Here is a 24,895-nt window from a genome sequence, read left to right as displayed (position 1 = left end):
ACAGGAGAGCCAGCGGAAACCTTGAGACCTGGGTCAAAATCGGATTGCTGCTTCCAAAGCTCATCAGAAGCATGATTTCTTTTGAAAGGCTTTGGAGGAGCACAGGGTTTTCCTTGGATGGCATTTCCCCTCTCACTGTATAGTGACTGTCAGCAAGATTCTACATAACGTTAAAAACCAGAAGGAGAAAAAGCAACTCATTCATGTTGCAAGGATGAAAAAAAGAACTAACTAGAGCAAGTGGAACCAACCCACTAATACTGGTTAAACTCAAGAAAGTCAATTTTGAAAGAAACCTTCCAAATGTTGACACACTCAAGGTCGATTAGCTTAAAAGAAATGAACTTCTAAAACTAGGTTGGCAGCAGATGTCTGGTATGGAGGAAGTCTTAACCTTCAGGCAGAAATCACACCTAGTCCATCTGTGTCCCCAGAGTCTAAGCAGTGACCACATTTAGTGGGAACTCGGTAACTGCTTCCTGAGCTGAAGGCTCTTTACCATTGTATGTACCATGCCAGTCAGGAAATCTGAGAAAGGATAGCAAATTAATAGAACAGCTGTTGGATGACTTGGAGAATTGAATCAAAGTGAAAATCCGTATTGGGATGCTTAATTTCATGTGTCAACTTGTCTGGACCACGGGGTACCCATGTATTTGGACTAACATTATTCTGGATGTTACTGTGATGGTGTTTTGGGGTGAGATTAACAGTTAAATCAGTAGACTGGGTAAAGCAGATGGTCCTTTCCAATGTGGGTGGGACCATCCAATCAGAACAAAGAGTCAGACCCTCCTTGTGTAAGAGAGAATTCTTCCCAACTGCCTTCCTAGGGGGACATTGGTTGTTTTCCTGCCTTTGGACTTGAACAGATACATCAGCCCTTCTAAGGTCTTGCAAGCCTCCTGCCTTTGGACTAGAATTACACCATTGGCTCTCCGGGGCCCTTCCTTACCTTGCCAACTCAACCTGTACATCTTGGGACTTGTCCATCTTCATAATCACAGGAGCCAATTCCCTATAATAAATCTTTTTATAGGTCCTATTGGTTCTGTTTCTCTGGAGAATCCTGATTAATATACCAATCGGTTGAAAATCATACTCCCCCTCTCTTGCAAGAAATAGTTTAGGGCCGATTCTATGAGTAAGACTCTCTGGTAGCCCATGTTGGGCTAAAAATTAGAACTATATAATACTCAAGGGAGTATCGAATGTTTAGGAACATGCAAAAATCCATGGGACTGTCAGGACCTTTTTCTGGTTCCAACCCAGGAATTTGGCATCAGGTAGAAATCGCTCTAAACCTTCATGTTTCCTGGGTAAATACTTCAAAAAATACAGACAGAAACAGTGTAGTCAGAAAACTCCGGTTCTTTTCTCCACTCTCATACTCAAGATCCTATAGGTTACAGAAATCTTCCAGGGAAACCTAAGAACAGGGAGTAGGTGAATCAGTAGCAAACGCACACTCTATGTGCCACCCAACTGATCATGATATCCTCTAGCATCCTGAAGATGGGCAACCAATAAAAGACAGTGAAAAAAACTAACGTAAAGGTATTACGCTAAGTGCAATAAGTCAGCCAAAGAAAGACAAATACCATATGATTTCTCTTATATGTGAAATCTAAAGAACAAAATGAACAAACACAACAGAAACAGACTCATAGATACAGAGAACAGACTGATGGTTGCCAGAGGGGAGGGGAGTTGGGGGGCTGGATGCAAAAGGTGAAGGGAATAAGAAGTAGTTACAAAATAGTCATGGGGAGGTAAAGTACAGCACAGGGAATATAGTCAATAGTATTCTAATAACCATGTATGGTGCCAGGTGGTTACTGGAACTACTGGGGATCACTTATAAAGTCAATGACTGTCTAACCACTCTGCTGTACACCTGAAACCAATACAAAGTAATACTGAATGTAAACTGTAATTGAAAAATAAATAATTTTTTAAAATGTAAAGTAAAAGAAAGAAAAAACCTAACATGAAAACCAGGAGTTCTGGTGTGACCTGCTTGGGCAGGTCAGAGGCTCTGCGAGTGAGTGACTTCACATTCAAGAGACATTGTCCATGACAGTGTCCTCCGCTGGGTTCATATGTGTCCTTGGCTTATCCAGGGGTATGAGGCAAGACCACTTCCAATAAGCCGGGCTCATTTCACAGCACTGGAAAAGCAAAAACGTACACCCTTCATAGAGGTCTAGTACTCCAGGGAGCAGTGTATGGAAAGATGAACTTTTTCCACCTCTGTGCCAAAATCACTGTTAATTAGATTTCTAGACTCAGCACAGACCTTTCATTGATATTTTTAAAATCTCTACAAAATCTTACAGATGTAGAATCACACACTGAAAAGGGGTTTTGTTTGTTTTGTTTTATGTGATTTTCTATCACTGCATTGGCAAGTGAATATACAGCTTTTTTTTTTTATTATTACAAACATCTGTTGAGTTTTGACTCTATCAGAGACTTTGTGCTAAGTTCTTTAAATGTATTATCTCATGTAACAGTTATAAGAATATTATGATGTAGATATTACTTTGCTATGCATTTTAGAGATGAGGAGTTTGAGGCCTGAAAAGCTTGTCATTTTCCTAATCGCACACAGTAACGGTGAAGCCAAGATTGGAACCCAAGTGACTAAACAATAAGCCCTCACTTTTAGCCATTGCACCAAAACTCAGCACACCAAAGAACCCAAAGTACACCTCATCCATGGAGCATCAAACCTCAGCTATCACACGGCTTCTACCAGAAAAGAGGCCTGATATCCTATGAAATGAAAAAGAGTCCCATTGGAAAAAACAATTCCAAAACATAGAAAGCTGCCCTTGATTTATTTTTTAAAGACCAGAACACAGAAAAGAGGGGGAAAACACCTGGGCCTGAGTCAGTATCATATTTCTACTTTACTTCCGGAAAAAAACTCAGTCTACAACCAAATTACATCACACTCCCAGCAGAGGAGGTGGTCAGTGGCCTCTGCTCCAGGTAGGTCTCTGGAGGATGTGAATCAGAGCCACGCTCGGAGGTTTGGCACAAGTTATCAAGTCTGAAAGAATCAGCATTAGGGTCCAAGGATTCAGTGACAAGTCGGTTTGAGAATGCTGCACAGTTAGTAAGGTAATTCCAATTGGCATGTCCCAACGACAGTGGGATGTTGCGTGTTGAGTTGCAACATCTACTGTTAAAAACAGAATTCTATAAAGAAAACATTTATTCTAATCATGATGAACCTCTCGTGCATTGAATCAATTCCTAGGAGCCTCCAACGCAAGGAAGGTCATGTCAGGAGACGTGAAATGTAACCGTGACATAGTCCTCCACTTTGTGACACTTAACTCCCTCTAGTTGAGAAGATGGCAAATGAGCTGAAAAAAGGATAAACAGTGACAGAGGACGTAAATCCCCATCAATGACCACAACAAGAAGCTAGGCAGGTTGGTTGACAACCAAATCAATGAAGTGGTCTATGGTGTAGTGCAAGCTTGTGGGGATGAGGATTCAGACTTCATCTGCGAGGGAGAAAGGCAGGAGAGGTGAGCAATGCTGGCTGAGCAGATCTACACATGCGCAATGTACCCAGGTGTTTTATACTCCTTGTCTCACTGGGTTCTAACAACCGCCCAGAACATAGTGCTCATTCACCCCATTTCACAAACAACAAAAGCTCAGGGAGTGACCCAATCATAGGGCCAGTAAATGGAAGAGAGATATGTGCATAAATTCTTAGACAGGATAAAGGAATAGAGGTGCAACTGGTTGAAGAGAGTGTGAAATACTGGACAATGTCAATCACGCCTAATTATGCCTAGAAGGTTTCAAGCAGAAAAGGCTCCAGATCTTTCCTAATAAAAATATGGACCAAGAAGAGCACAGGAAACATAGCATCCCCTTCCTAGGGTAGCAGTTTTTCCTGTAAATGTGTGGGGTTGTCCCCAGGAGAGCCACACCAAGGACTGCATTATTTAGTTCCACCTAGGCCTGAGATGAGCGCCCTAAATGGCATAAGCTTTGGGTACATGGTCTTGTGGCACCTGGTACCGGGTCTACATAGGTTATTATATTGATCAGAGTCAATAATACCACCTGGAAGGTAGGGTTTGGGAGCTGGGACACTGCAGGCCTGAGCATCAACTCAATGCTTCCTTATCTCTCATACTGAGTCACCTGGAGAAAATGGGTGATGTGAACTGTTCATTCCACTTCCTTAATCCACTAAAAGGCAGCAGCGAAAGTTGTTTCAATGCTCCCTCAGCTCAAGGGCACTGTTAGCTCAAATGAAACAGTGTCCCCAACTTAAATAAAAGATAGTTAATATACTCACTTCCAAGCAGATAGATGCTCTGGAAGGAACACAACCACCTTTCTTAACTAGGACTGTCAAGTACATGTGCACTTTGTATACGAAATTGTCTCATGGTCCATAAGTCAAAAAAGGATGAATTTCATGTTCACCGAGGAATCCAGATGTTGAAAATATTTCATGTTCCCCTCAAAATACAACTGGGCTCACAAGTCAGAGATCAAACTGTTCTCATGATGGGTGAGTCCACACACAACCGATCGGCCCTCTATGGCGGACTTGGTTTATAAGCATAAATATGATTGACTTGGACAGGTCTCAGGTTTTAGTTTCCTTCCACTGCTGTCTAAAGCAGTGGTTCTCAACCTTTCTAACGCCGTGACCCTGTAATACAGTTCCTCATGTTGTGGTGACCCCCAACCATAAAATTATTTTCGCTGCTACTTCATAACTGTAATTTTGCTACTGTTATGAATCATCATGTTAATATCTGTGTTTTCTGATGGTCTTAGGCGACCCTGCTAGTGGTTCTCAACCTGTGGGTCGTGACCCACAGGTTGAGAACCGCTGCTGTAGAGCCTAAGACCATCGGAAAACACAGATATTTACATGACGATTCATAACAGTAGCAAAATTACAGTTATGAAGTAGCAACGAAAATAATTTTATGGTTGGGGGTCACCACAATATGAGGAACTGTATTAAAGGGTCACGGCATTAGAAAGGTTGAGAACCACTGGTCTAGAGGGAAGAAGAACAAAGCCCAGATTGATCCTGTCTCTGCAGACCTCTCTTAGGCAAGTCCGAATGAGGACAAGGAGGTGTGTTCCCTCTCTGCCTGGAGAAGGAACGGGAAAATGGCTAGCTTCACATGTATATGATGTTGGGGAGGGGGGGGGGGGGAGAGGGATTGCTCAGAATTTAAATTCAGAAGAAAACAATCTTATATTAGACTCAAAGGAACACACACTGGGGATCAACAGGCACAGACTGGAAGACTGAGGGGTAGAACACCGAGTTTCAAAACATGTGGTTATGGGAAACATGTAGGGTAAGGAACAAAAATGCCAGGTCCACTTAGGGCCCAAGGCCGATGTTCAGTAGCTGGACATTAACCAAACAGAAGGGCACAGTTCATTCTCTCGACATCCATGCTTATTTTCTTGATTTCAGAGAAGAAGGGAGAAGGAGAGAGAGAGAGAAACATCAATGATGAGAGAATCATTGACTGGCTGAGCCCTGCATGCCCCCTACTGGGGGTTAAGCCACAACCTGGCATGTGCCCTGACCAGGAATTGAACCATGACCTCCTGGTTCATAGGTCAATGCTCAACCACTGAGCAATGCCAGCCAGACTGTATTTACTAAAAAAAAAAAAAATCTGCACTTCAAACACATTATCCAAGGGTCAACTGTACATGGAACATTTGCAAAATCTGAGTGTTTTAGCTCATTTTAGGAAACGGAGAAAATTTAGGGTTAGAGATGGCTTAGTAAGGGGAGCTGTTACCAGATGATGGTGGTCATGGTAAAAAGCACAAGCTCTGGATCAAACAGATCTAATGGTTTCAAATCCTGGCTTTGCCTCTTTCTTGCCTGGTGACCTTGGGTGATATGCTTCACTCCTTCAGGCTCGGGTTCCTCAACCACATAAATGAAACAATATATGCAGGTAAAGCCCTTAGCTGTCACCTAGCACATAGCGAGCACTCAAATGCATAAGCCATGACCCATTATTATGAACACTGTAACATAAAATTAGGCTTCCCGGTTTCAGGGGCGTAATGCATGTCAATCAATCAACGCTGGCTAAGGGTGCTCATTACTCTCTATTACTCATTATCTGCAGTCATGTAGCCCGCTGCTTTCAGTCAGCCTCTGAAGCTGAATTTTTCCACTCCTCAAGTACTAAATACCACCCTGGGCCTTCCTGCAGGCCTTGCTTGCTTTCCAGGTCAATAAATCCTAAGGGTGGCCACAGAAGGACGGGTCAGTATCTGCTTAATATCTCTCCTCCCTGGCTTTGATGGCAAAGACAAAGCGAAGACTCCAATTTCCTGGTTTCCTTTGCATATGGAAAAGCTTTCAGGGGTTCTGAAAGGTCTCCTGGCCCATATTCTTTGAGCAGCTCCAATGATCCTACCTTCGCGCTCACACATGGGCCATTGGCTTGGGATACAATGAAGAAACCAGCTTGCCCTCTCTCCCTTTTTTCAAACTCCAAACTCTAGGTAAGACAGTAAATAAAGATCATAGAGAACAGCTCTTTCATGTGAAAAGAATTATTAATTCCAGTATCGTCACCACATTTCCCCGTTTCCTTGCAAAGCATTTATTTCTCTACTCTCTGTGCTCAGTGGCCAGGCTCTTTGAAAGCCTGAAGCCAGTGGAAGGAAGCAGATTTTTACAGATACATCCTGTCCGCTCTGGGCGCACTGTCCTGGCCCCGGGTTCTGGTCCTGTTTGTGGCCGGGAGAGGATTTGGGCAACTCTGCCTCTGCCAATACAGGAATCCCAAGCTCCCTTTGGTCCAGCAACTTAGCTGCCTTGTATCCAATGCTCTCTCCTCCCACACTTGGTGGGTCCCAGTCACTCATCTAAAAGTGACCAGGGGGGGCCCTGCCAGCATAGCTCAGCGGTTGAGCGTCGATCTGTGAACCAGGAGGTCATGGTTCGACTCCTGGTCAGGGCATATGCCCAGGTTGTGGGTTCGATCCCCAGTGTGGGGAGTGCAGGAGGCAGCTAATCAATGATTCTCTCTCATCATTGATGTTTTTATCTCTCTCTCCCTCTCCTTCCCTGTGAAATCAATAAAAATATATTCATTCATTCAATCAATCAATCAATCAATCAATCAATCGATGTGACCAGGGTGGCTCCCTGTGAGAAGGATTTCAGTGACCAGGAGAACTGGGACTCTGGATTCTATCTCTGGCCCACAAATGACCCAGTCAAATGAGACCATACTTCTGCTGGTCTGGCCTTATGAAGAAGCAGTAAGGCCCATACCTCTGGCTTACAAAAAAGACATAAAACGGCTTGCTTTGGTGCCTATACTTTACACACCAAGAAAATGCCACTGAGCGCCAATGACCATGTGGGTCTAGGTGGGCATATGCTTAGCTCCTGATCCCTGCACCCACGGACCCAGTCTGCATTGTAGTCGCTGTTTTGAGGTTGACTGTACAGGACTCAAAAAATAAAAGCCCTGTCAGCAAAGAGAAAGTCTTTGAGGGGACAAAGTCTCCAAGGAGTGAGTCCCTGGGGACCACCAACAGTTCTTCTTAGAACTCCTTCACCTGCTGCAGAGGTTCTCCAGGGGCGGATCCTGACCCAGCATCACCTTGAACTTGTCAGAGATGCCCATTTCAGGCCCCACCACAGACCCACTGGATCAGCCTCTCCATGATTCTGATTCCTGCTGAAGTTTCAGTACCAGGACCTCACGCGTAGAGCATATGACGAGTGTATAAAAACGAGACCGAAACGAATGATGAATGAATGAAAAGTCTCAGCATTACTCAAGCACTGCCCAGTATACCCAGCTCCCAGGTAATGGTTGAAAGACACTACAGTGTCCCCCCTTCCTGTCCGATGGGTGTTGGGGCATAAACTGTCATGATGTGGGTGTGGCCTCTGCCTCCTGACTCACACCCCTCCATGGGATATTTTTCTGTGAACTATACCAGGCTCTCGCTGGCCTCCATAGCTTTGAACGTGCAATCTTCTATGGCTGGAATTTTTCCCTTATCTCTTCCCCAACACCCTACTCTTCTGTTTGTGCCACTAAACCCTACATCTGGCTTGGGCTTCAGCGTAGGAAGTCACCCTCTCCAGGAAGCCTCCTCCCTAGCAGTTTCTCTGTCTACACTCTGTCTCACCCACTGGCCGGCACTCACGCTCTGGAGCCAGGGGACTCAGTTAATGACTCACAGCCATGGCTCCAACACCTGCAACAGTGCCTACTGAATTGTTTAATCAAGCAATCAACTGTGACTATAAAATAATCTGTTTTTTTTTTTGTAATAGGTAATATATACCTATTTTAATTTATTATTATTTTTATTGACTTTTAGAGGGAGGAACATTGATTTTGTTGTTCCACTTATTTGTTGGTTGATTCTTGAATGTGTCCTGACTGGGGATTGAACCTGCTGCAATCTTGGCATATTGGGACAATGCTCTCACCAACTGACCTATCTGATCAGGGCCTTCATTTATTATTTATTGATTTCATTGACTTAGACAAGGGTAATTGACTGTTAGCCTAGAAATGAGGCCTGTGGATATAAAAAATAATTCAGCATTTTCTTTCTTAATAGAAAGTTCCCCCTGCTCAATTTTTTTTTCTTTTCTTTCTTTCTTTCTTTTCTTTTTTCTTTCTTTCTTTTTTTTAACACATACACACTCCTAAATATTTGGTCCCTGGCTGACACTGCCTCCTCCAAAAGCCAGTGTGTGAAGGCCTACGCCCCTGAAACTTGCCCGGGCAGAAGAAAAATGAGATGGAATATTAGATTTCCAGTAAATAGAGAACAGTGCGTAGGAAGATCCAAGAACACAAGGGCTCCCCCTCCTTCGGATTTGCACTCTCCAACAACTGTAATTTGTGCCAGCTTGATTGGAATCAGTCAAGGAGTTCTGGATGGCCACCAAACAGCACAGCCCCAAGCTCTGGACCGAAGCCCCATCGGTGCCCCAGAGCAGCAAGGGCCAGAGTGTCACCTTGGAGAAGCCCGTGATGCTGCCAGGACCCCAGCGAGTTTCACGAGCTGCTGTGTTCACTGAGTCATAGCACTATACTCATGACCCAGCCAGGTTCCAACAGGTCTATCTGTGGCCTGATGGGAGCCAGCCCACACGGGGCCATCTCTGTGGACATTCCGCCCCGGGTTTCTTTGACACTGGGGAGCTCTGGCACCCTAATGTGTTCCTGGACTGTCCAAAGGACAACCTGAAACCACAGGGCTCAGGCCTGTCCTCATGAGTGCCCCTAGACTCGCTGGCGATGTGGCCGGAGGAAGTGGGCTCCTTGATCATTCCATGTGGGTTTCACAAGACAAATCTCCTCCAGCAACATGAGCTACATATTGGGGACACTATTCTCTATTTCACAATGAAAACCATGGAAGTTTTGAGGTGTTAGATCCCTTTCCCGTGGCCACTGCCACTTATTCCCCAACTTAATAATTAGACATTTATAATTTATGAAGTGATTCCCCCCCTGACCCCATGTCTAGTACCCACCCACATGACACCATAGATAGTTATTACAATATTATGGACTATATTCCCTATGCTGTATTTTACATTCCCATGACTATTTTGTAACTACTAATTTGTACTTATTAATTCCTTCACCTTTCTCACCCAGCCCCCCTCCCATCTGGCAACAAAATAATCTATATATATAAAAGCCTAAGTGACCATCCAACCATTCAACCAGTAGCTATGATGCGCAATGACCACCAGGGGGCAGACGCTCAATGCACAGGCATGGAAACATGAACAGACTGATGAATCTCAGAGGGAAGGGAGGAGGGGGAGGGTGGGAAGAGATTAACCAAAGATCTTATATGCATACTAGAGGCCTGGTGCATGGATTCATGCACCCTTAGGTCCCTTGCCTTGGCCTGTGGTGATTGGGCCAAAACTGGCTCTCTGACATCCCCCCAGGGGTCCTGGATTGCAAGAGGGCGCAAGCCAGGCTGAGGGGCCTCTAGTATTAATAATAAAACTGCCTTTGACTGAGTAGCTACCATGTGCCAGGCCTGGAGTCCATACCACATGGAGTGCCTCCTGTAATCCTCACCACAAATCTCAGGGCACTTGGTCCTCTCATCACTCCCTTTGACCCATGGGGCATCCCCAGGTGAACCAGCCTGCCCCACAGCACTCTCAACTTGGATGTGGAAGAGCTCAAAAGTTATCTCAGTTTCCCAAGTCTGCTCGACAACTATGTCACACTCATTTTGTACCACTCTACCCATAGCTTTGTTAAAAAGTATTTTTACTTCATTAATTCATATTTTTTCCTGTTTAGTCATTCAACGTATATCTTTTGAGAACCAGAAAACATGTCCTGCACCACCTTAGGTGCTGGGTATATAAAATGAATGAAACACATGAGCTTCAAGGAGGCTATAGCTTTGTGGTGATAGAGATTTTAAAAGGCAGACATTTACAACACATTTTTAATGCCTAGGACGATAAGGGAAGTACAGAGTGCCATGGGACCTCATAGTAGGGACAGGTAATGCAGACTTGGAGTTACATCAAATGATACAAAATGATAAATTAAAAATGGTTGGGGGTAAGGGAAAGCAAAGTGCTCACATTTCGCTTTCTGTCAATATTTAATGGACAATAAAACTAAAGATAAGCCAAAATTGATTTCTATGTAAAGCAGTTATCTATTGCTGTGTAACAGGTTTAGTGGCCTTAATAATAAATTTAGTGGCGTAAAACAACATACTCTTATGTTAGTTTCTGTGGATCAGGAGTCCAAGCATGGCCTCTCCTCTGGGACTCAGAGGCTACAATGAAGGTGTAGGCTGGGGCTGTGATCTCATATGAACCCCAACTGGGGAAGATCTGCTTCCCAGCTCATATGGTTGCTGGCAGAACACCCATCAATTTCTGAAAGTGTCAGTCACTTCAGCCTCCTTTCTGGTCTTCACACAGGCCACACCCTTTCCAGCATCAGGCCTGCCCTTCTGCCTGCCGCAGACAGGCCTCCTCACCAGTCCTTCCCATGCACAGTGGGTTGCACTCAAAGTTGAGCTCCTCATGAAGGCTTTTGCTGTCCACCTAATTCAAGTTGGCTGCCCCCAGCCCACCTATCACATCACCATATGACCCCTCTCACAGTTGGCAGTGACCTTGTTTCTTAATTAGAGTTGTCTGCCCACACAGACTGTGAGCTCCCAGAGGAAGCGCTTTTGTCTCTCTTGTTCAGTCCCAAATCGCCACACCTGCAATGGTACCTGTCACATAACAAGTGCTCAGTTGGAAGCTGTCAAAGGAGTGCATTAGATGGTTTTTAAAATCCTCCTCTGAACGCTCATGGCAGAAGCAGGGTATTTAAAAACCTGAGTGGACAGCGGTAGACTCCGCCGTCACCCTGGCGGCTCTTGCCAAGTTCTCTGACAGAGACCGGAGAGCAGGTGTCCTATCAGGCTGGTTGCTCGGGCTCCATGGGTGGCCTGGAATGAGTCTCCTCACCTCTTGGTGCCCCCATTAGCTGTGAACAGTGGAATGAAATGAGGAAAACATTACTGGTGTCAGCCTCGCTCTCATGGATGAAAAGGGTTTTACACTCATAAATAATGAAAATGTAATGAAGTTACACAGACCACCTCCAGCTTACTAAGAAGTAATCAACAAGTCCCTTAAGCGGCCAAGAGAGATGCTACAAAATAATTAGTGTTTTACCTATGACAATGACACTTATTCAAATCTGTGTTTAAAAGCCTCATCTAATTGCATCCAAGAATGCAATTTTCTGAGGGGAAACACTGCAGGATTCTAGAAAGTTTATGCTGGAAACAAACTCTAAGCTAAAATTAAAACCAAACTGAAATTACATTAACCTTGAGCCAGGCAGCTTGAGTAGTGAAGAATTAACCTTGCCCAGAGAGAGGCTGGCCTCGGCCTTTGGCTCCTGGCGGGTGATCTGTGTGCCCCTGGACTGTCTTAACAGGAGTGACGTTTTTGCCTGGAGGCTCTGGCCCATTCTAACAATATGATTTATTATGCGGGCTTTGGGCCACAGGCAATAGTGCTAACATCCAGAGAGGTTGGAAATTAAAGGCATTAACACAACCTCCAGGAGGGGCTGGGAACTAAATGTCAACCACACAGGCAGCCTGAGATCAAGTCCCAATAAAATCTCTGGACACCAAAGTCTCAGGTGAACGTCCCTGATTGGAAACACCCCATGAACAGTGTCACAGAGGGTTTAACACTGTCCCTGACTCCACAGGAGACAGCGGGAGCTCCAGGTGTGGGCCCCTCCTGGACTCGGCCCTATGCGTCTCTTTGGATGTTCACTTGGATGCTTTCCCTATAATAGAGCATCGCCATGAGTGGGGCAATGTTCTGTAAGTTCTGTGAGTCCTTCTAGAAAATCACTGACCCTGAGGCTGGCTTTGGGAGCACCTCCAAATGGATACTGTCAGAAGTGAGGGTGTACCGTGCTCCCTCTAACATTTGGGTTGGTTAATTGTACAGTTGAACTAAACTCTCCTCCAAGATTAAAATAAGTACAGTTTTCGTTGTTTCTTCTTTTTTAAAAGATGTTTAATTTTTTTTCTTTGTTGACACTATAATAGATGTCCCCCATTCCCTCCACTTCAGCCCCCGGCCCCTCTCCCCCCCGGCCATCACCACGCTGTTGTCTGTGCCTATGGACTATGCATATATGCTCTTTGGCTATCTCTTCACCTTCTTTCATCCTGCTTCTCCAATACCTTTCCCCTCTGACCTCTGTCAGTCTGTCCCATGCATACATGCCTCTTTTTGACATGAAAAAAATTAAACATGAGAGGATGTGGGTCTTGGAAAGATGAATCCTCAAGCATCCTCATATCCTTTCCAAGTATATGTATGTCTTTTTTTCCTGCTTTAGCCCCATGAAAATTAGATTAACTAGGTAGGGCCCTTTCTGAGCTGAAATCCAGGAATCTAGGAGGCAATTTAAGGCCTTCCTCTTGGGTTACTTTTGTGGATCAAACAGAGAGGAAACTACCTGTGACTGAGGTAAAGAAGAATGAATGAAAGGTTCAAGGGAAACCACAATAAGGCTTGGGTTGCCACTAGACAGAAGGCTCAGGGCAGAGACAAAGCAGAAGGACTGTGACCCCTCAGTGAGAGTGCTGAGTGATGCTAGGGCAGAGAGTCAGCTGGCCTTGGTAAGATCAGCCTGGCCTGGCTGGTGTGGCTCAGAGGTTGAGTATCAACCTATGAACCAGGAGGTCATGGTTCGATTCCCAGTCAGGGCACATGTCCAGGTTGCGGGCTTGATCCTCAGTGTAGGATGTGCAGGAGGCAGCTGATCAGTGATTCTCTCTCATCATTGATGTTTCTATCTCTCTCCCTTTCCCTTCCTCTCTGAAATCAATAAAATATATATTTTTTAAAAATCAGCCTGTTGGAGGTTAGTTTTTCCTCCATGAGAGGAGGCCAATTTGAGGTCCTAAGATCAACTGCAAGAGACCAATGTCGAAACATCTATGGATCAAACTACTGCACAAGAAGATGGCCAGGTCCAATATGAGCTGAGGAATAGAACCGAACCTGGGATGTCCCAGTGGGTCAGAAGTGAATTGTGAACAGGCAGAGGCAGATGCTGAGATGGGACTACCATTGGCAGTCACAGCAGAAGACACATGCAGTAAGGAGTAATGATAGTTCTTGGAGCATCGAAGGCGGACCAGAGGCTCTGCCTGCTCTGACTAGTCATTTCCCTGAAAGGACAGAGATGGCTGCACTTCTGACTGTAAGTGTGTAACCAAGTGTGGGAATGAAGACTTAGGAGGGACTTGGAATTGGGGGTAGCAAAAATCACCAGTGGATGAGAGAGGATGGAGAGGAGACAGGCTAGAAAGGGAGGTATGAAACATTTCCTGAGAGCCAACCTTCCAGGGTGATGCTGAGTGAAATACAAAAGGGTAGAAAAGGCATTCCCCATTTCCCAGTGAACTTAGGATCCAATCCTAGCGAGGCAGTGATAGTGCAAACTAGTATGCATGCTAAATAATAATAAACACAATCAGCATATTGAAGAAACTAAAGAAACGTCTACAGAGTCCTAGATGAAACTTGTGTTGTACCTTCAGCTTAAATCCATGTAGAAAACGAGGGCATCTCAGGCAGGGAAATAACATGGACCCAGAGACATACATGTGCATTATATATTTAGATGCAGTGACAGAAGTTTAAGTAGGCCAGAAGTTGAAGAGAGAGGGAGAGAGCGCGCTAATGGGTAAGGATATTTTGAAACTTAAGGTTGGACACGTAAGGGCTAAAGTCTAATAGGTGATACAACTGAGGTGTCTACTGCCACCTGGTGACAGCATACCTTAATTACAGATTCAGAGTGACTACTCTTCCTAAAACTCGAGTCAGCTAAAGGAAAAATAAAAAGGAATGTCACGCATTAAAACGAACATCTCATTTGATTTAGAACCCTAGCTCTCATGACAATCTGGAATAAGCACTACAAGGTGTAAACAGAAATGCTTCAAGTATGTTCTTTGAAGCAAGGGAAGATGGACTGGATTTTAATGAGAGAGCAGCAGTTATCATTATGTAATTTTCTCACACACACACGTCAAGTCTGGACTCCCGGCTGGGATCTCTCCTTTTGCTTCATAATAAATGACTAGTTTCCTCTAAAGGAAAACACAAAGTGGGTCATCCACGGAGTCTGTGATCTCCTGGAAGGAAGCCACTGGCCACCCGGAAACCAGTATATCCAGCCCTGTTATGCTCTCCGAGGTCCAATGTTCTCCTGCACCACCTCCCACCTCCCACCACCTACCTCCCACCTTCCACTTTCCACCACCCACCTTCCCTTCCACCTCCCAGCACCTCTGCAGGAAGAACACATTTGCGAATCCTCTGGCATTCCTTCAATTCCTTACAGCTGTAAAACCACTGCATGGAAAGAAAGGAACATTTCATAGACTGGGAGTCCCCAGACACTTTCCCAAACCCAACAAGTGAAGAGTGATTTTGCCCCAGTGAACTACGCTGCATTCAGGGGAGTGGAGATAGGAAAGCGTCCTCCATGAGTGTGAACTGTACAAGCGTGGGCTTCACAGCAGTTCACGTTCATTCTCTGGACTTCTGTGAACTCTGTGCCTGCCCTGACTTAAAGGTCCTGCTTGGCTGGCAGGATGCAATTACCTGCAATGATTTCATCTAAGAGTTGAGTCTGAGTTAAGGAAAAAGCCCCCCTTTTGGTGTTTCATTCAAGAGCCCCAAATATTTGAGGTCTGCTCTTTCCCTGGTGTGTTGCAGAGAGCCGAGCCCATCTCTTGGCCTCTCTCTGCCCGCAGCTGCCCAATGCTGGCCTGTTCAGTGTGGCCTCAGTCAGCAGGGGCAGTGGATTTGATAGCAACTGTTGGAATCTCAAGGGAGCCTTGGTGGTGGGGTCTGCCTATTCCTCGTGGAGTTCTCGGTGGGCATGGGAGACACAAGCAGAGAAGACAACCGAGGCTGGAAGAGGGGGCGCAAGTAAGGAATGAGAAAGGAGACATGATCACACACTCAACACGTTCCCCTTGGGAGAGCCTCCGCTTCAATCCAAACGTGATTCCAATGATTCCACATCAATGTTTCCACACTATCTGGTTTCTCTATCTACCGGAATTTGCTCCATCCATAACATACCAGTGAAGGATAACACAAACAATTATTAGAGGATTTAAGAACAAGGCAATTAGCAACTCTAGGACTTAACACATGTTATCAAAGTAACTAGTTAAAAATGTAATATGATTCATAATTAAATGATTTTGCGCCCAAACAGATTCAATTAGTTAATTATAGCAAATTTTGCTGATCACAAAGACTTTAGTTAAGTATTACATCTTCATGCCAAATGAGGCCAGGATGGCTGAACCACATTTGTGAAGAAACAGATCAGCAAAGCTTAAAAAGGTTCCCAAGAGAGGCTGTAAGTGGCTTTGTTCTCCACCTTTTTCTTTTGATTCTGCTAACGCTGCCCCGCTCTCATCAGCCTCCGGCCTGCTCTCTCCTTGAGACCCAGCACCATGCCTTCAATTAAGTTGCAGCATTCTGATAGAGAGAAATTTGAAGTTGATATTGACATTGCCAAATAATCTGTGACTATCAAGACCATGTTAGAATATTTGGGAATGGATGGTGAAGGTGATGATGACCCAGTTCCTCTACCCTATGGTAATGCAGCAATATTTAAAGAAAGGTCATTCAGTGGTGCGCCGACCACAAGGATGACTGTCCTCCTCCTGAGGATGATGAGAACAAAGAAAAGCGAACAGATGATATCCCACTTTGGGACCAAGAATTCCTCAAAGTTGACCAAGGAACACTTTTTGAACTTATTCTGACTGCAAACTATTTAGACATCAAAGGTTTGCTTGATGCTACATGCAGGACTGTTGCCAATATGATCAAGGGGCAAATCCCTGAAGAGATTCGCCAGCCCTTCAATATCAAAAATGACTTTACTGAAGAAGAGGAAGCCCAGGTACGCAAAGAGAACCAGTGGTGTGAAGGGAAGTGGGAAGTTGGGCCTGGCCCTGCAACACTGTAAGGACTGTTGCAAATACTAGTTGCACGGCTCTGCTTATAGTTGTGGATATTAGACAAACACTAGACAAATGCGGCAGCAAACCAATTGTATTCACAGAATACGATCCTCATTGCGTGTGTAGTGTGGGTACAGATTCCAAATCTATGGCTGAGTTTCTTCCAATGTGATCAAAAGTATCTTTTTTTCTTTGCTCGGAATAAAACTAAATTGTGGGTTCTCTATAGAAAAAAGAAAGGTTCCCAACAGAAAAAAAAAAGGGGGGGGGGTTGGCTAATATGTAGTCATTTCTTATTCATTTACAAAGCTTTTCAAGTTCTTAGACAATGGGTGGTGTATTAAAAATATTGAACTGGGTGAAAGAATAAAATAAGAGTTTTAAATCCTAGACATCTCACAAGTAAAGTTTAATTCATAGACAGCAGAATTATTTTGACCTTATAAGAAGAGCTATCTCATATTTATAATAGAACTGGCCCCAGGGCATTTGTCATACGATTCAGAAAATGCCAAAGAAGTAACATTTCCTCAGACAGATTACTTTGCTGCCTCCCTTCTTGATGTTACAAACACAGCCATGCTCATGCTCAGAAGGTTGACTCTGTATGTTGTGAGATTTTGTTCTTTGTCCTTAAAGGAAAGTACAGATATTTCTTTGGAGGATGAGGGGAAATGAAAGGAAAGAAGTTCGTATTCGGTTGATGTGCTTGCCCACCTGTGATATCAAGGCAAACCTGTTTGGTTCTGTGACAACCCATAACAAAGCTCATGGCCCTGGTCATGACTGTGCTTTCAGGCTGATTACAGAAAGCGCACTAGTGACATGAAACACACAGGCAAAAGCGTCCAGGTGTGGAAGATCATGGGGTTGCTATTTTCTTCTTTATTCTTTTCAACATGACTTCAGCGTTGTACAGTGAACACCTGTTATTCTTTTTATAAAACAAAAACAACAAAAATCTTTAAAGGACTGCAATGCAGCCTTCTCTTACACCATCGCATTCAGTGTCACGGAAGACATATGGTTCATTTTAAAACTGTTCCATGAACTCATCAGTGAGAATCCATCTAATCAGTTCTCCACGATGAGAGAGGAGAAACGATAAAAAATCAGAAAGATAAGTCCTAAGCCAGTGGCCAGATTCTCCATAGAGAAGAGGGGACACAAGACAACAAAATTATATTTCCATCTATCACGTGACAACGTGGCACTGCCCACTGACCCCAGTCCTCGGAGGAGCAATCTCACCCACTGGGTAGTTACTGTCACGCCTACTCTAAAGGTAAAGAATCTGAAACTCAGCCCCAGCTGGTTTAGTTCAGTGGATAGAGCATCGGCCTGTGAACTGAAGGGTCCTGAGTTCGATTCCAGTCAAGGGCACCTGTGGGTTGTGGGCTCGATCCCCAGTAGGGGGCATGCAGGAGAGAGCCTATCAATGATTCTCTCTCATCATTGATGTTTCTATCTCTCTCTCACTCTCCTTCCCTCTCTGAAATCAATAAAAATATATTTTTAAATAAAAATAATCTGAAACTCAGCTAGCTGCCAGGGCCACACAGCTAGACAGTGGCAGAGTTGAGAAGAGGTTCAGCTTGGCATCACCCAACGTGTTCTCTGTCCATGCCTCCCTAAGCTTTGGTCCTCCCCGGAGATCCCCTGAGAACAAAATTGCCTTCCCACATTGTCCCTGTTTATTTCCTTTCTTTTGCCACATGTGTGCTTGGCAGAAGAGAAGAAACTAAGGTTCTATTCTCACTTGAAAACACATGAAGACACATCTCTGGGTTGGGGAGTGAGATGCCCAGCAGGGCGAGTGACAGGCAGGGTTTCCACCTCTCTCCTCTTGAGAATGGTTTTCGACACATTCCTGCCTCTTCCAGGAAGGGGTGGCTGACTGTGGAAGGGTGCTCTGCCACCACACCATGCATGCAGAGCACGAGCACATCTCCCACACACCCTATCCTCCAACCTCCATGCACAATTATCCCAGGAGAGTTCTCATGAGCACCCAAACTTCATGCACCAGGCCCCTCACACAACCTAGTGGCCCCCACTGTACTGCTGTGGCCGCTATGGCAGTGTTTAGAGACAGAAGGCAAGCATCTGCCTAGCCACCTAGCATTCCAATTGTCTCTGTTCATGTCAAAGTTGTTTCTCACAGCTTCTGCCAAGGTGCTCATCATATTCCTGTTTGCAGTCCAGGGATCATAATACAAAATAAATCACCAAAGAGGAAAAAAAAATAGAATTGAAAAAAAAGAGAGAGAGAGAGAGAGAGAGAGAGCTAATCTCTGCAGGCCTGCTCTCCAATTTTTGTTTTCAACACAATCTTTGGACATGGGAAGAAGACCAAAAGTGTAGACTGCTGGGGCCCCAGAGAAGCATAGCCTTTCATTCTATTTTAGACAGACAAGGACCCAATCAAACCCTGTTCCTCAGGTAGGAAGCTTCCAAAAGAGGACTTACACTTGTCAATCATTTAATTAACAGGAGAAATGATAGCAGCCAACAACTGTAGAGCATGTACTATGTGTGGGCACTGGGCTGTGCATATGCATTTATGTTCATAATCTCACTGAACCTGAATGACAACTCTTCAAGGTAGCTTCTTTTATTATCCCCAGCTTACCGATAAGAAAAATTTGGTTTAAGAGCTTAGATGACTGCTCAAAGTTGTAGAGCTGGGCTAGACTGCGCCCTGGGAGACCACACAGTTCCTAATTGCTATGCTCTACTGCTTCCCATCAGACCTTCAAGTGATGGGCATTAGATTCCAAATAAAACCCGGGTTGCCTGTCTAGCTGCTTACCTCACTCCAAAGTCTAACATTAAGATCTTTCCATTTCATGAGGCAGGAGGTGGGCTCAATGCAGGAGAGGAGAAGGGGAACCCAGAGGATTCAAATTATAACAGGAAAATGGATTGAAAGAGCTAAACGTATGTGTTGGAGCCAAATGGTTTGGCAGATGCAGCCATGTTCAGGGATTTGTGATGACAGGGACAGTCCTTTTTCCACCCCTCTTTGAGCTGCCTTTATATAACTTTATCTTTTATGTCCAAAGATCAAATAAAAAAGATCACATTTAATGAGAACTAGGGGAAATAAACTGGTGGCAATTAAAGAGTAAAAATAACTTCTCTGTGGCTTCAGACCACAGGCGTTTGCTCATTTTAAGAGGCACAGGCAAATCACTTAAGGCCTTTTAGGCTGAGTTGGTCTCACGTTTCCTCCCACACCCATGGTGATTAAAGTTACAGGCAGTCATAGCTCTTGAACCCATGGAATTGTGTAGTAAGTAGAAGTACAATCAGGCCAAACTCATCAACTCACAAATGCAACTTGTAACACGGAAGTCAAATGCAAGTCTCCTGTGTAACTGGTTGCTTTGTGTGGAAGAGGATTAATGAGAGTTAGAAAAGGTCAATGAATAGTTATTTACAAGTCAAACCAGGAAATACACTCTTGAAGAGAGGTCTTCCTTCCTTCACCCTCAAGTTCTGATTCCACTCTCCCTGACTCTGGACACCTCGTTGGCCAAGATCCAAGGAGTCATCATTTCACCGCCCTGTTTTCCACATGCAAATCTGTTTTGGTCTAGTCCAGTGGTCGGCAAACTCATTAGTCAACAGACCAAATATCAACAGTATAACGATTGAAATTTCTTTTGAGAGCCAAATTTTTTAAACTTAAACTTCTTCTAACGCTACTTCTTCAAAATAGACTCGCCCAGGCCATGGTATTTTGTGGAAGAGCCACACTCAAGGGGCCAAAGAGCCGCATGTGGCTCGTGAGCCGCAGTTTGCCGACCATGGGTCTAGACCAGCTGTGGGCAAACTACGGCCCGCGGGCCTGATCCGGCTGTTCTATCTGGTTCTCTTGCTCTCCCTTCTGCAACTTTACTTTGAATTTATATTAGTTCACACAAACACTCCATCCGTGCTTTTGTTCCGGCCCTCCGGTCCAGTTTAAGAACCCATTGTGGCCCTCGAGTCAAAAAGTTTGCCCACCCCTGGTCTAGACGATGAGGCAGACCCGAACTCTTCCTCAGACTTAGAATATCCAAGTTCACTCAAACCTCCACAGGCAGCCAGAGGGATTTGAGATTCCCACCTCTGCTCTATACCACTGTGGCGTAGACCAGAACTTGGGAAGTACTCATTGATCTTTGAGTCAAGCAAACACCTGGTAAAATCTTGGGTGTTACCAGTTTTCTGATGACTCTGTAGACACTAAAAAACAGAATAACCTATAGGATATTACTCTGAAATACTCCCTGAAATTTCCTAATTTGGGATATAATGTGGGACTGACTCAAAATGAAATCAGCTGCTGAACAGAAAGATGTAGGAGTGTTTATCCTGTACTTTGGGAGCCCTTGTTCTGTACACCAAGAGATTTGACACACCCTGTGTCAAGGTCAAATCTATCCTAGGTCTGTAACTGAATCCCATCCCCCAAAGCTTTGCACTTACCGGTAGAAAGTAGCATAGTCCACTGTTGAGTGGCAGGTCTGAAACTCCCAGGACTTGAGTTTCTGGCATTCTCGATGGGCTCGGAGCTTTACCTTCACGGTCCCTTGACACAGTTCAGGCACTGGCTTTCTGCGGGGTCTGTTGCAGAACTCATTGGACTCCACCCTCCAGGACTCAGCAAAGTCATCCACATCAAACTTGAAGTTTCCATCTCCACCAATTAAGTCATCACGCTTATGTCCATTGTAGTTGCCACAGAGACCACAAAGTTTGCCCTTGAGATGAGGGGCAGCCATGACTTCTACAAAACTGTCTCCATCCCAGGATATTTCCAAACCTAGAGGGAAAGAAGAAAAGGGGATCAACCACTCTTGAATCCATCAATAATTCCCAAGTGTATACATCCTTATACAGCACATATGACCATCCCCTAACAAGGAACACTAAGGGTCTGTCACATTCTTGGTTACCTTTCATCCTTGCAATATTAAATGTCCTGTGATTTTATACAAATCAATTACTTGTTAGGACTTAGAATTTTTAAACTGTACAAAGTTTGCCCTTCTAATGATATCATATGTATCCTGACTTGTAAATAACTACTTATTGACCATGTTATTCTAGGGTATATATTTTTGCCCTTTTCCAGAGGAATTGTGTTGGCCCAAATCATGATTTCACTTATCCAATGATTACTCTAATGTAAAAATGCAAAGATGACAAAAAAATGATAGTTTTTAATGTATTTTTTCTTTATCTCCAAATCCCCCACATGATTACACCAAATACCAAATGAACACCAAATATCAAATGAAAAATTTCAAATTATTTGCTATAGTGACTGTGGTAAAGCAATAAATGTATAGCTTCTGAATACATTCTCTTCAAAGGACGGCTTCAGCATTGGAGGCTACCAGGCCATAGGCAAAAATTCCTACTGTCCTGCACAGAATCAATAGGACAGCACAGTCTTCTTTACCATGGAAAAAATCTTCACTCTAGAAAGTAGAGAATATAGGTCCCCCTTTTTTGAAAATATGTTTTTATTGATTTTAGAGAAAGAGGAAGGGAGAGAGATAGAGAGATAAAAACATCTATGAGAGAGAAATATCGATCGGCTGCCCCCTGTACGCCTTCTACTGGGGATTGAGCCAGCAACCTGGGCATGTTCCCTGTCCAGAAATCAAACAGGTAACCTCCTGGTTCATGGGTTGACACTCAACTACTGAAACACTGGCCAGACCATAGACCCTTCTTGGTTTGCTGAACTGACCATCTAAAACATTGAATGGTTTTTCTGAGAACATTCATGTTTCTCCAGAAGTGCTTGCCCAAGGCTTCCAGGAGCCACCCCAGCCAATGATCCCACTGAACGGTGGATTTTCTGTGTCACATGGAACATCCAGATTATGCCGTCACAGGTGGCACAGCCACATGTTGCCCTGTTACACACACAGATCAGTCTGACTAGAAGGTCAGGAAGGAATGTCCTCATTCCCATCCTGATCTTGTGTAAGGAGACACCATCCACAGAGGAGGGAAAGGCCTTAATGAAAAGCCTTTTGAGGCCCTGGCCAGTGTGGCTCAGTTGGTTGAGCATCATCCCATGTACAAAAGCCCATCAGTTTGATTTCTGGGCAGGGCACATGTCCAGGTTGTGGGCTCAATACCTGGTAGGGGTGCATGTGGGAGGCAACTAATTGATGTTTCTCTCTCATATTGATGTTTCTCTCTCTCCTTCTCCCTTCCTGTCTATCTAAACAACAATAATAATATTTTTTAAAAAAGCCTTTTGAGATTCAATGCAAAGTAAATATCAAGCTCTTCTAGTCAAAGAAGGTTTCTTTTGGTCACTAATATGTGTTAGATGTGTTTCCTACTATTCTCCTGGTAATAGCCTGGCAGTGCCTGAGTCCCCAGTAAATGGCTGGACTAGAAAAACAATGAATGCGAAAGAGCCACCTCGGGCATGACCACCCAGGGAACATCTACAACAGGTCAATGTGCACTTCTGCTCTGGGATTCCTCCTTTTTCACTGCCACTGTCTCCTAGGAGTGACAACCCACACACAAAAAAAGATGCTATTTTTAATAGAAAAAAAGTCTCCCCATGTGTTTTTTAATCTTACTCTCTTGGGTTTTTTTTTTTTTACAAAAACTAGTCTTTCCTTGAGCCAGTTCTGAGCATCTGGAAAGAGCAACATTACTCTCTTCCTGAAAGATTCTGCCTTTGCTCTTAGAGTATCAAGTGAGGCTGATGAGCAAATGTTCAGAAGATGCTCAGAAGTTGGGGAATAAGGTTTTGATGGGAAAGGAGGAGGAAGGGAAAGGATCTTGCTTGGGTATAAAGTTGGCATAAGGAAATCAAAGTGATGTGAGATCAGTAAGAAACACCCAGAAGTAAGGTTCTAAAGCCAATATTCCCTAAGTTTGGACACAGTCCATGAGGAGAGAAGGCTGGCCAAATAGCATTCCTGTGAGAAGGCCACATAACCGCCACAAGAAAGAGTTACAGATCTGCTTTCGGGAGAGTTATTGGTAGAATAAACCAGTGGTCTAAAACTGGATATCTCAAGAAATAAACAGAAAAGCCCATGTGTAAATCACTGTATGGTAAATTAAAGGAATGGATGCATTCCTAGTTCACAACAAATGGTAGAAAAGCTTTTTCGGTTGAGATAAAAGCTGAGTTCAGAAAAGCAGTGAAGTAGAGTTAGGTGAAGAAGCAAGAGAGATGATCATAAGAAAGTTTCTCTTGGGAGAAATCTGATGAGGAGAAGACAGTGATAGGACAAGGTGAGTAGAGAAGGGACACACTGCTAGAATGTCCACGTGCTGGGCTGACCTCCCATGTGGATCTCTGAGAAGATGGTGTCAACTCTGACAACCACAACTATCGGATACGCTAATTTATATGTGTACATACCCCATCATCTAGCACAGTATCTGGCACAGAGTGTACACTTACTAAATGAATGAATTACCCTGTAAATTGATATATCATGCAAAGCCAAGGAAATTGTGAATTTCATGCTGGTTAAGGCACTGAAATAACAATTTTGAGAAAGACAAGCAAACTATAATATGATTTGTAATACACTCTCTACGGTATAGAGGAAACTTGACCTTACAAGCCTGTAGCCAGGCAGCTGCCCAGCAAGAGAAATGAGGGGGAAATCAGTTTCATCCACACTCTAACTTTTACAGCACAATTCAAGACTTTTCCGTGCTGCAAAATTTTCCAAACTACAAATCTTTTTCCTAGACAGCAGGCAAACACGCTTCTTCCGAGTGCCACAATGATTGAGAATTTCTATCCAAAGAAGCTCCAACATCATTACTGACAATAACATAATAAATTTGAGACTTTGGCAACTGAATTCATGGGAATTCACTCACAGTGAACAAGGCGGTCATTGTGTTCTTTCTCTGCAATGGACTGGTGGTCCTTGCATGCCTGGGGAGGGAGACCCACTGTGTTTTTAGTAAACTCTTCTTAAAACTCTTACCATCTCACTCATAAAACATGGTCCCCGCCCTGACCCGTTTGGCTCAGTGGATAGAGCGTCGGCCTGCGGACTGAAGGGTCCCGGGTTCGATTCTGGTCAAGGGCATATACCTGGGTTGCAGGCACATCCCCAATGGGAGGTGTGCAGGAGGCGGCTGATTGATGTTTCTCTCTCATCGATGTTTCTAACTATCTATCCTCTCCCTTTCCTCTCTGTAAGAAATCAATAAAATATATTTAAAAAAAAAAAAAACAAAAAAAAAAAAACATGGTCCCCAAAGTAAGAGCATACTTTGTAAT

At 44.1% G+C, this 24,895-nt stretch overlaps 1 protein-coding gene and 1 pseudogene across 3 annotated transcripts in view; one reads left to right on the top strand and one right to left on the bottom strand.

Annotated features, from left to right (window-relative positions):
• The window catches only part of BMPER (BMP binding endothelial regulator), a 208,370-nt gene that overhangs the window by 34,261 nt on the left and 149,214 nt on the right, over positions 1-24,895 (bottom strand). For both annotated transcript variants that reach the window (XM_080664939.1, XM_080664938.1), the window contains exon 13: positions 21,088-21,424. In XM_080664939.1, coding sequence (XP_080521065.1) covers positions 21,088-21,424 — 337 coding nt within the window. The remainder of the gene's footprint in view (positions 1-21,087; positions 21,425-24,895) is intronic.
• On the top strand, positions 16,093-16,616 carry LOC308245977 (S-phase kinase-associated protein 1-like; annotated as a pseudogene). Its single transcript has one exon. The product of its transcript is annotated as an S-phase kinase-associated protein 1-like (transcript).

The sequence above is a fragment of the Plecotus auritus genome (assembly GCF_963455305.1).
Source record: "Plecotus auritus genome assembly, chromosome: 4".
Taxonomy (NCBI): domain Eukaryota; kingdom Metazoa; phylum Chordata; class Mammalia; order Chiroptera; family Vespertilionidae; genus Plecotus; species Plecotus auritus.
Note: the sequence above shows the minus strand (reverse complement) of the source record. Positions and strands in the feature narration are given on the sequence as shown.